Source organism: Phyllobates terribilis, unplaced genomic scaffold (genome assembly GCF_046119375.1).
Source record: "Phyllobates terribilis strain yellow unplaced genomic scaffold, ASM4611937v1 Scaffold_3__8_contigs__length_932513732, whole genome shotgun sequence".
Lineage (NCBI taxonomy): Eukaryota > Metazoa > Chordata > Amphibia > Anura > Dendrobatidae > Phyllobates > Phyllobates terribilis.
This window is the reverse complement of record NW_027362763.1, coordinates 729562400-729580152: the sequence shown is the minus strand read 5'-3', so window position 1 is coordinate 729580152 and position 17753 is coordinate 729562400. Positions and strand designations below refer to the sequence as shown.

General features: G+C 41.3%; 1 protein-coding gene across 3 annotated transcripts in view; it reads right to left on the bottom strand.

Moving 5' to 3' along the window:
- The window catches only part of STON1 (stonin 1), a 107388-nt gene that overhangs the window by 3213 nt on the left and 86422 nt on the right, over window positions 1-17753 (bottom strand). For all 3 annotated transcript variants that reach the window (XM_073672092.1, XM_073672093.1, XM_073672091.1), the window contains 2 exons: window positions 8085-9986; window positions 5354-5556 (listed from right to left, as the gene is read on the bottom strand). In XM_073672092.1, the coding sequence (XP_073528193.1) occupies window positions 5354-5556; window positions 8085-9966 (2085 nt within the window). In that variant the 5' untranslated portion in view covers window positions 9967-9986. The remainder of the gene's footprint in view (window positions 1-5353; window positions 5557-8084; window positions 9987-17753) is intronic.

Genomic DNA, 17753 nt, shown 5'->3' with positions numbered 1-17753 from the left:
CTTGTATAATAATGTAAATTTGTTGTGACATCTAACTCAACACACAGCCATTAATGTTTAAACTGCTGGCAACAAGAGTGAGTACACCCCTAAGTGAAAATGGCAAAATTGTGCCCAAAGTGTCAATATTTTGTGTGGCCCTCGTTATTTTCAAGCACAGCCTTAACTATCTTGGGCATGGAGTTCACTAGAGCTTCACAGGTTACCACTGGAATCCTCTTCCACTCCTCTATAACGACATCACGGAGCTGGTGGGTGTTAGAGACCTTGTGCTCCTCCAACTTTCATTTGAGGATGCCCCGCAGATGCTCAATAGGGTTTAAGTCTGGAGACATGCTTGGTCAGCCAAGCACCTTTACCCTAATTTTCTTTATCAAGGTAGTGTTCGTCTTGAAGGTGTGTTTGGGGTCGTTATGTTGGAATACTGTCCTGCGACCCAGTTTCTGAAGGGAGGGGATCATGTTCTGCTTCAGTGTGTCACAGTACATGTTGGCATTCATGGTTCCAGTAACTCCCTACTGAACTGTAGCTCCCCACAGAAGGCAGCACTCATGCAGCCCCAAACCATGACACTCCCATCACCATGCTTGACTGTAGGCAAGACACACTTGTCATTGTACTCCTCACCTGGTTTCTGCCACACACGCTTGACACCATCTGAACCAAATAAGTTTATCTTGGTCTCATCAGACCACAGATTACGGTTCCAGTAATCCAAGTCCTTAGTCTGCTTGTCTTCAGCAAACTGTTTGAGGGCTTTCTTGTACACCATCTTTAGAAGAAGCTTCCTTCTGGGATGACAGCCATGCAGACGCAGACCAATTTGATACAGTGTGCAGCGTATGATCTAAGCACTGAGAGGCTGACCCACCACCACTTTAACCTCTGCAGCAATGCTGGCAGCACTCATATGTCTATTTTGAAAAGATAACCTCTGTATATGACACTGAGCATAACTGCTCAAATGCATTGATCCACCATGGCAAGACTTGTCCTGTGTGGAACCATTCTTGTTAAACCGCTGTATGGTCTTGGCTACCCTGCTGCAGCTCAGTGTAAGGGTGTTGGCAATCTTCTTATATCCTAGCCAATCTTTATGTAGAGCAACAATTCTTTTTTTCAGATCCTCAGTGAGTGCTTTGCCATGAGGTGCCATTTTGAACTTCCAGTGACCAGTGAAAGAGTGTGAGAGCGAGATCACCAAATTTAACACACCGGCTCTCCATTCACACCTGAGACCTTGTAACGCTAATGAATCACATGACATCGGGGAGGGAAAATGACTAATTTGGCACATTAATTTCACTTAGGGGTGTACTCACTTTTGTTGCCGGTGATTTAGACGACACACCAGATTTTACACTGTTATACAATCTGTACTCTGACTACTTTTCATTGTATCAAAGTGTCATATCTTCAATGCTATCCCATGAAAAGATATAATAAAATATTTACAAAAATGTGAGGGGTGTACTCACTTTTGTGACGTACTGTATATGAAGATACAACCCTCTCCAGTTTGTTGCAACCTGGTTGTTTAGTCGTCGCCGCCAAAAGAGCAGTTATCCTTGGTAACTTCCTTTTTCCCAGTTTTTTTCATTCCAATAAATCAACATAAAACTTGGTTAGACTATCCTGGTTTTTATAAATGTGGCAGCAATCGATGCAGAACTTGTCAGCATTCTTGTAGCATCGGCGTCTCTGCCTCCTTCCAGGCAGAGACGCCATCCCTCTCACCTCCTCTCTCCCCGCTCTCCTTCCCAGCCTGCTGTCGGCGCGCGCAGTCCCCCGGGCACTGTGCTTAGGGCACGCGCGCTCCCCCCCTCTTAAAGGGGCCGCGCGCACCGTCCTAAGGAGTCCCTGGCCAATAGCCGAGGGTCATCCCATATATAAGGCACCTCCTCCAAAATGGAGGTGCCCGAGCAAAGTTGTTGCACAGTTACTTATCTCTGCTTCAGCCCTCCGGTTCCGCTGCTAGCCTGACTCCTCGTCCTGCCTGCCAGCCTGTTGTCTGCCCGTTACCTGCCGAGCCTGCCACCCCGCTCACCTGGAGCGCTCACCTGTCACCTGCCTGTTACCTGCCTTGTCTGACAGCCCGCTCACCTGGGAGCACCCGCCTGTTACCTGCTGTGTCCGTCAGTCCGCTCACCTGGGAGCGCTCACCTGTTACCTGCCTGGCCTGTCAGCCCGCTCACCTGGGAGCACCCGCCTGTTACCTGCTAGCCTACTTGGAGGCTCCACCATCACTTGCTGTGACCTCCTGCCTGGTAAACCTAGAGACTACTACTTGCGCTGCTGTCACGTACCGTGACCACCTGTCAGCTAACCAGAGACTTCTGCCTGCTTGCTGTATCCATCCGTCATACCGGTCAGTCCCAGCCATCTGACCCGTGGGAGCCACCTGCTCTCTTACAAGGTCGTCCCCAGAGTAGCACCTGGTCCCTCTGCCCGGATCCTCCCTGGTCACGGAGTCGTTAGCCGCCGTCCGACCAGGGTCTGTTCGGGTTGATACTTACACTGTGTTCCAAATTATTATGCAAATAATATTTTCTCAGAATTTCCCAAATTACCTATATGAATTGCAGTCATTGTAATTTTCCAGTCAAATAACTATTAGAGTACAATTGAAAGGTTTTTGTACAAACTGCCTATGATAACAGTATGTTTTTAAAAAAATAAAACACTCAAACTGCACTCAAAATGCATGTTCCAAATTATTATGCACAGCAGAGTTTTCAACCTTTTCATTTTAATAAAGAACAAAAAAATGGTCATTTTTGAAATTATAAGCATTAGCAGGTTATTATAAACTGAAATCAAACAGTTTTCAACTCAAAACTTTATTCTAGGTGATGTTACATTTGCACATAGGACCCCTTGTTCGAAAGGAGCTTCTGAATTCTCTCATTCATTGAATTTGTCAGGTTTTGGATGGTTTCTGCTTCCAATTGTTTTGCATGAGGACAGAATACCCTCCCAGAGCTGTTGCTTAGATATGAACTGCCTCCCGCCATCATAGACACTCCTTTTGATGATGCTCCAGAGGTTCTCAATGGGGTTGAGGTCAGGGGAGCATGGGTGCCACACCATAAGTTTGTCCCCTTTTATGCCCATAGCAGCCAGAGATGCCAATGTGTTATGTGCAGCATGAGACGGGGCATTATCATGCATAAAAATGATCTTGCTGCGGAATGCACGGTTCTTCTTCTTGAACCATGGAAGGAAGTGCTGTTTGAGAAACTCAACATACATTATGGAGTTCATCTTTACCCCTTCAAGGATCCTAAAAGGGCCGACAATCTCTCTCCTCATGATTCCAGCCCAAAACATTACTCCACCTCCTCCTTGGTAGCGCCGTAGCCGTGTTTGCATGGGGTGTCCATCAACCAGCCATCCTCCACTCCATCCATCCATCTGGACCATTGACATAATTTCATGCATGATAATGCCCCGTCTCATGCTGCAAATAACACATCTGCATCTCTGGCTGCTATGGGCATAAAAGGGGACAAACTTATGGTGTGGCACCCAAGCTCCCCTGACCTCAACCCCATTGAGAACCTCTGGAGCATCATCAAAAGGAGTGTCTATGATGGCGGGAGGCAGTTCACATCTAAGCAACAGCTCTGGGAGGGTATTCTGTCCTCATGCAAAACAATTAAAGCAGAAACCATCCAAAACCTGACAAATTCAATGGACGAGAGAGTTCAGAAGCTCTTTTCGAACAAGGGGTCCTATGTGCAAATGTAACATCACCTAGAATAAAGTTTTGAGTTGAAAACTGTTTGATTTCAGTTTGTAATAACCTACTAATGCTTATAATTTCAAAAATGACCATTTTTTGCTCTTTATTAAAATGAAAAGGTTGAAAACTCTGCTGTGCATAATAATTTGGAACATGCATTTTGAGTGCAGTTTGAGTTTTTTATTTTTTTAAAAACATACTGTTATCATAGGCAGTTTGTACAAAAACCTTTCAATTGTACTCTAATAGTTATTTGACTGGAAAATTACAATGACAGCAATTCATATAGGTAATTTGGGAAAATCTGAGAAAATATTATTTGCATAATAATTTGGAACACAGTGTAGTCACGCCCCTCTGGGTCCCTCCTTGCACCGCAGCACAGAGGTTCCACCACCCGGACCCGTAACAATTCTTCAGTCATACATACCTTTATGAACCACAATGGATGACAATATAAAATTAAAAAATATATTAATTGTAATTCCCAAAATGTGGTCTATATAATCAGCTGAATTGTTCGTAATAAAATGTATGTCAGATGTACCACCAGAAAACTGAAAGTTCGCATCTCTGAACATTTAACTGATATCATTTGTCCCACCAGTTCGCACCGTACAGTTTCCCATGCGTCCACACATTTTATCACCCATCCCGAATGGCGGACAGCGTCTCTCAAAGTGTTTGGCATCCAATGGGTGTGGAAATCCCCTAGAGGAGGAGATATCAGGAGGCGCCCTACACCGGAAGCATTCTGGATATACAATCTCGGCACTTGCCATCCTGATGGTCTTAGTGAAACATAATTTCTTTGTGGACGTTATCAATTCTTTTGATCTTTTCACTCTTCTCTCTTGCATTTTTTTAGGTTTTTTGTTTTATGTTACATTTCCTTCTTGGTTTCATTGTACAATCCTTCAACATGTGACCTACACAATGGTTTTCATCGGTTACATTATTGTATATAGGTATTGTGTGATCTACTTTCATATAGCTCAGGCAGAGAACGCAGATGAGAGTTTGAAATGCGTTGCCTTGATCACAACATGGATTCAATGTTTTAAGATTTTATTTTGAATAAACTTGCTGGAACCTCTTCACTTTTTTCGCGGTGATAAAACGATGGATGCATGTTTGTAAGGTTGACTATCCCAATTGATATTATACAATGTTTTCATGTCTGAGTAACCGTCTGAAGAGCGGCGGTTCGAGTATTCCTGCATACATTAGAATTATAAGCACATTATGGATGACAGCCTTGTGAGGTTTCTACACATTTGCTGAATGGTATGTTTTCCTCTTGTTTTGAGCACAAAACAGCTGACATAGCCTTTCCGTGTGGATGATAAAATGCGGATATTTATGCACGACATAAAGTAGATGGCTCATGTTTGCGACGCTGTAGAGCTATGTCTGCTCCGGATAGACAAGTTTAGATGTTGCTGTCATCGGATCCCAGATTGATAGGAAGGAACCCAAAAGCAATAAAGTCCTGCCTGTCCCAATCTAATCAGAGTGTATATTGCTCCATCAGGTCGTCTTATGTCCTCCAATAACAATCTATATGTAATGTAAACCATTCAAAGCAAATGTGGAAATCAATAATACCTGGATGTTGTAGCAAGTCTTCTGGGTGACGTGTTTATGGGGCTGGAGATCATTCTCGACTCCCATTGATTTCACCTCTGCCCCAGAGACACATGTAAACGGCATAATAAACTGCATGTTTGCCATCGGATTCCAGCTACGAGGTATCTCCTGGTCGGAGCCCAGCTCAAGCTTACAGGATAAACTGTGCGGCTGATCAGGACCTTAAAAAAGAGCAGTGGAGAATGTGTTAGGACAGTGGTGTAATACCCTACGATGAGGCTATAAGCTGTGCCCTTGGTGCACGGAATATATCAAATTTGGGGCTAGTTCTACATGTTGGACCATGTTCATTAAAGGGGTTGTCCAGCCTTGGGCTACATGTCTGCAGTCACTCAATGAGACTTGTGAATCCTCCCATCACGCGCACTGTGCACTGTGAGGATTCTATGATGCCGGGAACAGCGGCCATGTGACTGCAAGTATGTGATTTGCATACATGTGGTCACATGTCGACTAGACATGGCTCAATGCGAATGACACGACTAGCCAGAATGTGGCTGGATATATTCAAATCGCATACCTACAGTCACATTACTGCCAGCTCCCGGCACGGACACTGGAGAAACCTCACATAGCACAGTGCACATAGAGTGACTGCAGACTAGTAGCCTAAAGCCGGAAAACCCCTTTAAAACTTGAAGAGCCTAATGCATTATTGCATTTGTTCCTTTTTTGTCTAGTTTTTCACTTATCATTTGCACCTTATTCTTATTTTAATTTGCACCTTTTGCACAAGGCTGGGATGGGCTACAGGACAATAGACAAGCAGCTTGGTGAAAAGGCAACAACTGTTGACACAATTATTAGAAAATGGGAGACACAAGATGACACTCAATCTTCCTCGGTCTGGGGCTCCATGCAAGATCTCACCTCGTGGGGTAAGGATGATTCTGAGAAAGGTCAGGAATCAGAAAAGAACTATACTGGAGGACCTAGTCAATGACATGAAGAGAACTGGGACCACAGTCTCAAACATTTCCGTTAGTAACACAATGCACCGTCATGGATTAAAATCCTGCAGGGCATGCAAGGTCCCCCCTCTCACGCCAGCACATGTCCATGCCCGTTTGAAGTTCGCCATTGACCATCTGGATGATCCAGCAGAGGCATGGGAGAAGATCATGTGGTCAGATGTGACCAAAATAGAACTTTTTGGTATCATCTCCACTCGCCATGTTTGGAGGAAGAAGGAGGAGTACAACCCCAAAAACACCTTCCCAACCGTGAATCAGGGTGGGGGAAACATCATACTATGGGGGTGATTTTCTGCAAAGGGGACAGGACGACTGCACCGTATTGAAGGGAGGATGGACGGGGTCATGTATCTTGAGATTTTGGCCAACAACCTCCTTCCCTCAGTAAGAGCATTGAAGATGGGTCGTAGCTGGGTCTTCCAGCATGACAATAACCCAAAACACATAGCCAGGGAAACTAAGGAGTGGCTCCGTAAGAAGCATTTCAAAGTAATGGAGTGGCCTTGCTAGTGTTCAGACCTGAACCCAATAGAAAATCTTTGGAGGGAGCTGAAACTCAATGTTGCCCAGCGACAGCCCAAAAACCTGAAAGATGTGGAGAAGATCTGTATGAAGGAGTGGGCCAAAATCCCTGCTGCTGTGTGTGCAAACTTGGTCAAGAACTACAGGAAACGTCTGACCTCTAATTGTAAGCAAAGGTTTCTGTAGCAAATATTAAGTTCTGTTTTTCTATTGTATCAAATACTTATTTCATGCAATAAAATGTAAATTAATTATTTAAAAATCATACAATGTGATTTTCTGGTTTTTATTTTTAGATTCTGTCTCTCACAGTTGAAGTGTACCTACAATAAAAATTACAGACTTCTCCATTCTTTATAGGTGGGAAAACTTGCAAAATCGGCAGTGTATCAAATACTTATTTTCCCCACTGTACTTCCAGGACTAAGGGCACATAATATAGGACTTCAACTGTGAAGAAAGAGCATATGCTTGCGGTTTACATGTTTCATAGTCTGTTGTACCATTTCTGCATAATAGCAGGTCTCCCGTTTACTTAGGGAAACTATGATTGAGTGCAAGACTGTACATTTACTAGAATTTGATACTACTTACTATAACTTAGCTATTTCCCACCCAAGTTCTTCCAGTATGTTCTTTCTAGACAAAGAACCATAAGATCCCTCTGAAACTCTGAATTTACAGACATTACTGCAAGGTGGTCAGCCTCACCTTGCCAACTGCAGAGTTTCAATTGAGAGCATTTGCAATCAAGAAGTAAAGTGGAAGTAGATGGCACTAGAGTTCTAGTCCTCTTCCTCTCTGAAGAGGAAATTGGCATATTTAATTTCCCAGAAGAGCATTGCATGGGCTATAAGTCTCCTTACACTGGCATGTCACTCTCCACTGGAGAGACGTTACCTCTTAGACTCCAAAGACAAGTTAGGAATAACAACCTAAACTGTCATGGTGGCGCTCTCTTTTCCATGGAGGAGGTTGGTAAACAACAAAAACTTATTCACCTATGCTCATATAGAGAATTAACATTATGCTCCCTGAGGCAGATAAACTTGTATGAGACCTATCGTAGGATGACTGGTCATCGTCTTCCCCTTCTCAATTTCTCAACTAAATCAACTCTAGCCCAATAGTGAGTCTTTACAAATAAAAGCATAATATCAACAATAGAATAAAATGGAAAAATATATATTTACTAGAATTTTTATCAGGAAGTCGATCAATCTTCCACACAACAGCTTTGTATGCATTCTCATATTTTGCAGTCCCGATCGTAACTTGTATTACCGGCTCTGATTCTATTTCGTATCCAGTACTAAGACAGGCTCTTCTATTCATCTTCGTCTTCAAGGACCTCTGTCTCTGTAGGCTAACAGTCCAAAGTGCTTTTACCCATTGTGCAGGAACCGGGAAGTGGATAGTAATATTTTCACAGTATTTTACTTGTGATGGACCCACCATAGTACTGGACATGTTTAAGAAAGCTTGGAGCTCCACATAGGCTCCTTGTACCACAGCCAAGCTCTTAAGTGAAAATGGAAGCTCATTCACATCACAAGGAACCTTAAAGCGCATGAGCTCAAACCGGCAGGCATCTATTGGTGTGAATTTAACTATCCGAGACTTTTCAAATTCTTGTTGCTTTACACATTTGTGGAAATGATATTCCGAAATATGGATCAAGTTTTTCTCACTGTTCTTGTCGAAATAATTCCGTTTTTGTAGTTCAACATCGTTTAATGTTAAAAAACACTCCATGCCACTATTAATAAAACTAAGACAATATAATTGGCAGACCACCAACGTGTCTCTTAGCTTCCCTTCCTTTGAAATGTGTCCCCAAAAATTGCCCACTATCTCCACCGACATTTCAGGCTCTTCGTAAGTCTTTTTCTGTTTCAATACTGGAGAAAGCAACAAGAGTTCTTCTTCTATTGTTAAAATAAAGTCCAAAAAATCAGAATACTCTGTGGTTCCTAATTTTAACATTTGCTCGATTTCTGCCTCGTGAACCACTTCTGGTTTTGGATGGTATTTCCTTTTTTCCACGTAAGATATATTTTCTATCTTAATGGTATGTATTTTATCTGAAACTCCTAAGTTTTCGAGTTTTGGTTCTGAAAGTCTGCAGAATTGATGAAGCTGAAATTCTTTGAACGGTTTTTCAAGACCCTTTTCATAATACATTTGCAGAATTCCACTAGATACAACTTTCAGGTAAATAGGTCCCCACTGCCTAGAAGACATCATGTTCTTTTTTTCTGGTATCCTCAACATGAAAGGCCACCCATCTTTCCTTTGACTTCTAAAGAGACTTTGTGGAATAAATGATGGGCTTTCACTTTCAACGCAGCCAGGATGATGTTTTGAGTTGTCAGGCGGGTCAATCTTTAAATGCTGAAGCCTCTCACACACATAACTGAAGGAACATTGGTTTAGACTTTTCTGGTTGTTGCTAGATGTTTCTTTTTCTGATATGTTATATTCTTGTTTGGCAGGCTTTTTTTCTTTCATGCGAGATTCACTCGTAGTGGATAGATCCTGTGAAAAACTCGTGGCATCATTGTTCCAAAATGGGCTTGAGAAGGCACAATCATTTTGAAAGTGATCTAAGTGGAAAACTGAAAAATGTCCTACACTGTTATTACTTTTGTATGGTGATGCATTCTGATTTGTGTCATTCGTATCTGTAGGAGATGAAACACTTGACCTTTGATTTGTTGATCCTTCAAACAACGTATAATGGTGGTTCGGGGGCTTCTCAGCTATAGGGTACAAGTTAAAAGACCCTTGTTTAGGAGTGCATGGTGTGGATGGGCTGTCCTTAATTGGAGTACAAAGAGGGGAATTGCTTGGAGGACCAGGACTCAAGAAAAAGTCAATTACTGGAGATGTGTGAGGGGTGGTGGAGTTGGAAGAAGAAAGATTTGTCATCCGCTCATGAGATAGACTTAGTTTAAGTTCACTTGGTTTAGGACTGCGTGCATTGTCATGAGGAAATATTATGGCTTTCCGAGGAGATTGGAACAGATTTTCATCATCAAAAGTTACCCAGTTATCAGGATTTGCTGCGCACATTTTTCTCAAATACAAATGGTCTGAAAATAGAAAAAAGAAAATCTAATTAGCAATCCTCATATCTTATAATAATGTTCAATTATTCCATATGTTTTCGGATAATAAATTTTAGAGAGGACCTGTTACCTGTCATGATATGATAATTTCACTAATAAAATCGCATTCTTTAAAAAAAAATAATAATTTAACTTAAAATTGTGCACCCTAGACAATTATGAATAAACTGACAGCTGGGTGTTAGCAATTAGGACTTTTAAAATTAAACTGAGTTCCTCCTTCAATAGCCGCTGTTCCCCCGATTGTGGAACACTTTTCTTTCTGTGTCCATCCGTTCTGAAGTTATTCCCCTAGTTAATAAAAATGCAAATCTTCGTCTACCATAGAACTTCTCTTTGGGAGTTTACTTTTTCTCCTCTATGACAGAAGTTCTGTGGTATACACCCAGTTGGTTTCAAGAGGAACTTTCACCAAATTTTTCATGCTGAACTGGACAAAAGATTAAAAAGTGGCTACAGAGCATGAATAAAAATTTTTTTTTTTTTTATTTATTTCGCCTCTCTGTTGCAGAGATATTAGCTATCAAAATATTTGGCACCTAATTAGTTAACTTTTGTTCAGTACAAGTGGGTGTTATCGGATATTTTTCACTGGGGGTGTGGGTTTTTTCTCCCTGTATGAGTTGCCCAATCATCAGCAGGCAGAAACACAGCAGAAAAAGAACACAACTCCACTATAGCTTAGGGCAAGTTTCTCAGGGTGTGAGATGTAAGGATACAGCTCTGATGTTCAGATCTAACCTTATGTACAATTAGAAAATGCTGGGAAATTAGGGCGCAGATAACTCTCACCTTTTGTATAACGTCCTTGTGGGGGGTATGGACGGGCAGCACAGATGAGTTTAGCTGTGTCACATTACAAACCTTTCTATCAAAGTTGCTTTGAGCACAATAGACATAAGTGTGACTCATCTCTGGACAGGCAGTGTGGGGGCAGGGGCAGTACAGCAGAGCTAACAGTGCTATGAGAGGAGGAAAGCTGAAAGAAGAGTTTGTAATGTGAAACAGCTAAACTCAGGTGTGCTGCCTCTATAATCACTGAACTTTCTAAGTTATATAGATATAATAAACAGCCAAAAAAGACTTTTAAAAGCTCTGACTCATGTTATAGGTGATTACAAATGAGGGAATACACCAAAATTTGTTTAGGGTAGATTCAGTTTGTATCAGCCAATAGATTAAATTTGGGCTGAATTGAATGTGCATCGACTGTAGCTTATCATGCTTTGAGGTTAAAAAAGAATAAATGATTATGCTCACCTGTACTAAACCCACCCCTCCTGATCCAATGCTTGCTTCAGGCCTTTAGTCTTCTCATCTTGGGTCTTCCACTGTTCTTCTCTTTTGGTCTTATGTCTGGGATTTTCCAGCGCTGACTAGGTTTCAAGATGTGGTCATGTAAGGCACAACACATGTCATCTCATTTGTTACACCACTTGCGACCATATCGTGATGCCTAGTTAGCACTGAAAGATCCTGGAGAGAAGACCAATGATGGGAAGACTGAAAATGAGAATACTGCAGACCGAAAGTGAGCGGAGCACCAAATAGGGAGCTGCTGAAGCAGGACAGGTGAGAAAGGGAAAAGGACAGGTGACCATAACTGTTTATTATTTTTAACTCCTTTCTGGCCCCATAAAGAATCTAGCAAAATAGGTTATAGACAGATTGCGCAAAAATGTGGAAGCTTTGGGGGAGATTTATAACAATTACAATTTGTTATAAAACAATTTGCTTATCTCTACTAGTGATGTTTTTATTTTAGAGAGTCATGCTTCAACAATACATTTTGTAAAAACCTTATATTACTGGCAGCCCTGATTTCTCCTGCCTAGGGCTCTTACTTCAATCTGTCTTATTACAAGGCTTACTGCTATGGCAAAATGACTATAGCTACTAATTTCATGCTATACAATTTAGGGTAAAGTATTTTTTATATTTTATTGTTAATGAACAATATAATTTCCAGGAAGCCAAATTCTGTGAACAGAGTTGTGTATAGAGAAAGTTTCCCTCCTCAAAGATTTTCTGCATTCATTGATAAGCTCACATATAATTCTCATGTAATTATATGCTGTGCCTATAGTATTTAAAGGTATATTATATTTTCTCAGCGTGATTGCTGTAGAGAAAACAGAATATATTTCAGCTGCTGAAATTCAAGGGAATAATTTCTAGCTCTGCTGGAGTGCTGTTTTTTGTGTAAACGGAAAAAAAGGGGGGAAATTCCATTTACAACAACCTGTTGATCAGTTTTTTTTGTGATGGAAAAGGAACAGACACGATATTGAAATGCGCCAGACATGCCAATATCAGAAAGAGCGTATGCATAAATATTAACGCAGCTAATGCCTTTCCATTAATGGCCTGAAAGCTGATTTTCCTCAAAGTCATAACACATAATACCAAAGGGTGTCATTACTTTCACATACATAAAGTCATGATGCATGAACAGAAAAGCCAGACTTACGGATAGTTTTTTTTCTACTATTGCAAAGCACATCATCTTTCTTCCTATGATTCCTGCATTTACTTTTATACATCAAAATTCTGTACTGTGAATTATTTAGATGCAAGTTTCTTATAAATTAAACAGTAACAGCGAAAAGTGAAGGCGCCAGGCCCTGTGGTTCAGGAAACTGTAGTTCTTTAAGGTCATGTTCGCACAGTGCATTTTTTGCAATTTTTTTTTTGTGCACTGAAAACACATAGCATTGGCAGGAAAATTGCTGCATACAATTTATACATTTTATACATTTAATGGGCAAAAAACAGTGCAAAAACATTGAAAAAAATGCTGTGGTTTTTTTAAAAAAATGGGAAAAAATGCCCTATGTGATAAAGATCTTAGAAATCTCATTTATTTTGCGGCTACTGTAAAACACTGAGTTTATCCCACATAAAAAAAAAAAAAAACACTGAAAAAAAACGCAGCAAAAACTCTACATGTGAACAAGCCTTAAAAAGGATGGTGATATTTTCCAGTCATTGTGCTAGTACACCGTCCTTTGAGGATGCAACCATATACTTGCCACCTTTTAGGGATGCCCTTCTAGAATAATATGGAGCAAAAATTTCCCCCCTTGGTCATCTCTCTATTCACATCCCTCCACATCTCTTTGACAACCCTTCACATCTCTTGCACGCCCCCTTTACGCGAGTTTAGACATCCTAGCTCCATCTGATAATAGAGAATTTATTTATTTAATTTATTGACTATATAGCGCCATTCATTTCCACACCACTTTACAGACATCATCATCACTGTCCCTATTGGGGCTCACAATCTAGATTCCCTATCAGTATATCTATGGAGTGTGGGAGGAAACCGGAGAACCCGGAGGAAACAGAAGCAAACATGGGGAGAACATACAAGCTCCATTATGGTCATGCAAAAGAAATCTTGCAGTGTCTGGTGGATTTGGCTATTGTTCCGCTGGTTGCTCTGCTGTAAAGGAAGACGGTCAGCTGGTTGAGCCAGAGGTAACCTATGTCTTTCCCCCTCACATGACTATGTATATATGAAAAATGTCTATTGCTGTTTATGGCTGTGCCAAGCTTCTACTATGTGATTACGCACCTCACAAAGTCTGGACACCCGTTAGTCTATATTTGTTACAGGTTGGTGGACTTCTGTATACGTAAGTGCCACTATACCCGGTCAGAGTAGTAGACAACACGAATGAGGTTTCCTGAATACCAGCATGATAGAGTGTCAGATGTCATTCCATGGAGGGCGATGTGCTGGTGGCTCTAAATAATTGTGCAATTGGGTAAGTGAAGTAAAGGTGTGTGAAGGACTGGAAGATGACGGACACTTCCCTAAAAAGTCGCTGCTGATGATCTAATACCATGTTCTTATATGACTGATATATTCTCTGTGATGTTCTGCATGATATATTATATACTAACATATTATTTAATATTAATGCAAAAGTATTGTGATGTTTTAATAAAAGGAATGAGATTTTTAGGTTGTTTTGCAGTAGTAATAGTTCATAAAAACCTTACAATTAAAGTTTTATTTGATATGCATTCAAAAAAAGAAGAAAACGAAAAAAGAAGCATTGCAAAAATATTCACATGAGGGAACACTTTTGCAATTTTTTGGTTTATTTCTTTTTTTTTAATGCATATCAAATAAACTTTAAATTTTAAGGTTTTAATGAACTATTATTTTTGATGACCTTTAGATCTCAGTCCCATTAGAGTTGTTTTGCAGTAGGAAACATGTTCTGCTATGTAAGCTGGGCAAAGAGGAGTTAAAACTTAGCCAGCCCTGTAGTCGGGAGGAGTTTAAGGTGTGAAAGGGAATGCTTCCTAGTAAGAGGATTCAGAAATCGGAAAGTAGTTCTGTAAGAGGAAGAAAGTGAGTCGCTTATTGGGGTGTGTGTAACAGGAAGATTTCAGAGGTAGCAAGCTGAAAAGAAGAAGTGTCAGATATACCAAGATACAACCAGAAGATCTCTGACACTGAGAAGTGAACCTGACAGAAGGAAGCTAGATGTAGTGAGTATGGCCATAAGCCAGAGGTAGAGCTGTAGAATGTGGGGTCCTGGACAGCTAGAGAGTGGAGCTGAACAAGGCAACATGTAAGCTGATCCTGGAAGCATAGGAAAGAAGACTAGGCTACCAGTTTGGGGCACAGTTTCTACTGCAGAAGTGGGCTATAGATAAACAGAAGATAATATGGAGATTGAAAGTTTATCATACGTTGTATATTTTAAACCTGTTGTACATGTTCTACTCCGCCACTTGTAGCTCTTGCCTGTTATTTGCTGTAGATGTGCCTAATCTATTGAATACCTGCTACCTTGTGTACATAGTTTCCAACAAATTCACAAGTAAAGAACGCTTTATTGTCATAAAGTGGACTGGAATCCTTTTTGTGTACCGCAAAGATCTGGGGTTTCTGTATCATCATACAGTATGTGACCTGAGTGGGAAAGTTCTGAAAGATATAACGGCATACGGACACCCAGAGAAACCCATGTCAAATGAGCCTAGAGTCGCAGCACCACACCTTGGTCTATGAAAACCTTACAGGCGCATCTACAAAAGGGAATGGTTGATATGTGATTGGTATGTGTCAGAGTTACAAGTCAGAGAAATTTACTCTGGGAGTGAGCAGACGGATGGAGCTGAGGAACAAACTGGTGGACTGAACGTATCGAGCAGCAGTAAAAGCCCAGAGTAGCATAAGAGAGTTGGTTTTCACGGCTCCAGAGGGACAGTAAAAGTGCCTAATAACGTCTCAGGGAGAATTTACAGGGCTTATGAACCTGACAGACTGTTGTGTTTAAGAGGCAAGTGGCAAGTTACTGTAGGCTATGAAATGTCATATCATCCTGATAATTGGAGGCTGCGCATACGAAGAAGTGATTGTCCAGTGGATTATTAGGTAGCATGGTGTTAAACAACCATCGTTTAATATCCTGTTTACATAGTCAAACTCCGTGTCAAATGCGCACTGAATAATCTATAATAGATTGTTCTCAGCAGCGTGGATGATAATAATGCACTTGTAACACGGGTACTTTAGATGCAGTGACACAGAAACACAGAGCAGCCAATATGGGGTTAATAAACAGGGGAGGTTTATAATAACAGGGTCAACCTCCACGCAGGGAGTTACAGGGGAAAATATGGGGGAAACACAAGGGAACTGACAGTTCACAGCTTAACTAGAAGTAGCAGAGTCGAACAGGTTATAATCGACAGTTTTTTCACTTAGCGGACTCTTGCTCCTCACAAGGCAGTTGTCAGCTGATGCCGGTGTTGATTTTTCAGGCTTCCCAGCCCAAACAATGCTCTGTCTTCTGGCGGTCTCCGGTTTTACCCGCTTAGGCCCTAGTCCATAACACGGCACCTCACGTGCTCGGCTCCACGGACCCTGCGTCTCTTCTCCCTCTAGTCAGCTTGACTCCTCCGGTTCACTGCACTCGGATCTTGCTTCAAGTACTGAAGCCAGGAGCCTGGACCCTCTCACACTGCTCTGCTGAGCCGGACCCAGCTCCGCTTTCTCGCGCAAACGTCCTCGTCTCTCCCTGGCTAGCCACGCCACCAGTTCACCGGTCACCTGACCTCCCAGCTCTCACTCTGGACACGCCCCCAGCTTCCCAGTCACCTGACTTCTGTGCTTGCAGTTCCGGATCCCTCGCTCTGAAAGTACTTACACCCCGGTCTTCCCCCTTACACACTGCTGAGAACGATGATCTTTTGCACAGCACAAAAGATCATGTTACCCAACGATCGGGGGTTTCGCTGTTTCGTCAGGTGATCGGCAGCCTGTTTAGACCGCATGAGGAATGCTCATTCATAATCATAGTGCAGTGCAAATGATCCTTTAAATGGGTGTTGAGAACTATCCAGACATTGTACATAAGTCTATATTGTAACATAACCATAAACCAAGTATTTGCCCTTCTTCTGCAAAAAGCGTAGATGTGTTGACTACAGGTGTCTTAGCCTGGGTCATGGTGGCTAATGTCAACTACAACCCTTTCACATTATTACATGTAAAACCGTAAACCGGCACACACAATGCCCTGCAGTCACACAAGACGGTGTCTATCTGATGACAGCAGTGCCAACTCCAGTCCAGAAATCCTCCATCATATTATCAGAATATCAATACAACACAGGTAGCAATATTATCAGCGCTTATCTCAATAGCATATCAAGAACACTAAGGGAGAATTACTGCTATGTGTGACACAAAGCAGTCAGCGGGACCTTAAAGGGACAATATTTGCAGGAGGGTTTAAATGGGGCAGTTTTAGTGAGTGGGGACTTTAAGGAAGATGATTACTGTGTGGAGCATAAATAAAGAACTTTTGCTATGTGGGGCATTATTACTGATTGTCATTGTTGGAAAAAGTAATTACAGTGGTCTGGGCCAGACAGAGAAGGAAAAAGTGAGTTATCAACTCTGATCCGACAAGACCACCTAAGAGACCAAATCTTATATATTAATGTTTCTAAGTTCTGATGTGAATAAAATACAATTTTTCATCCAAGTGCTAGATCAGATAAACAATTGATAGAACACGTGTGAACAGGAGACATCTGAACGGGGCCTGAGTTCACACCATAGTTCAATTTTTCAGGCATTTTTTTTCGAAATAGCAGAGCGATTGCAACTTGCGTTTCCAACCTATGAAAATGTCTCCAAATAGAATGGAATTTTTTCTGATTTTTTATTGAATGTGTAGACATTTAGAGACAAGTAGAAGGGTTTATATCAAGGTTAGAAGTTATATCCTATCCATGGTAAAGGTAATAAGTTTCTGATTGCACCATAATAACAGGATGACTGACAGATCCTCAGTTAACCCATTCTGAAGCCAGCAATGGACAGTGCTACACACAGAGAATATAAAAGATAAATGGCGCAAAAATTTTAATTAAACGCAATTGCAAAAATGATGTTGAGCCCCAATTAATTACATGTAAGTAAAAAAAATGAAAATGGTCCCCTAGGAAGTACAAACCCATTAATGGTCCCCCAAGATGTACAAACCCATTAATTACAACATATTATAATGTATAACATCCTGGGCCATTAATATATCGGATTTCTACGTCAACCACCCACAAGAACACATCCTGAAACACACCAGTGCCAATCACACATCATTAACACTGTATACAGCTTCATCTGTCAAGATATAGATAAAGGTGAGGCATATAATTCAACTTTGAGGTCATCAGCATGACAATGGGGGACAG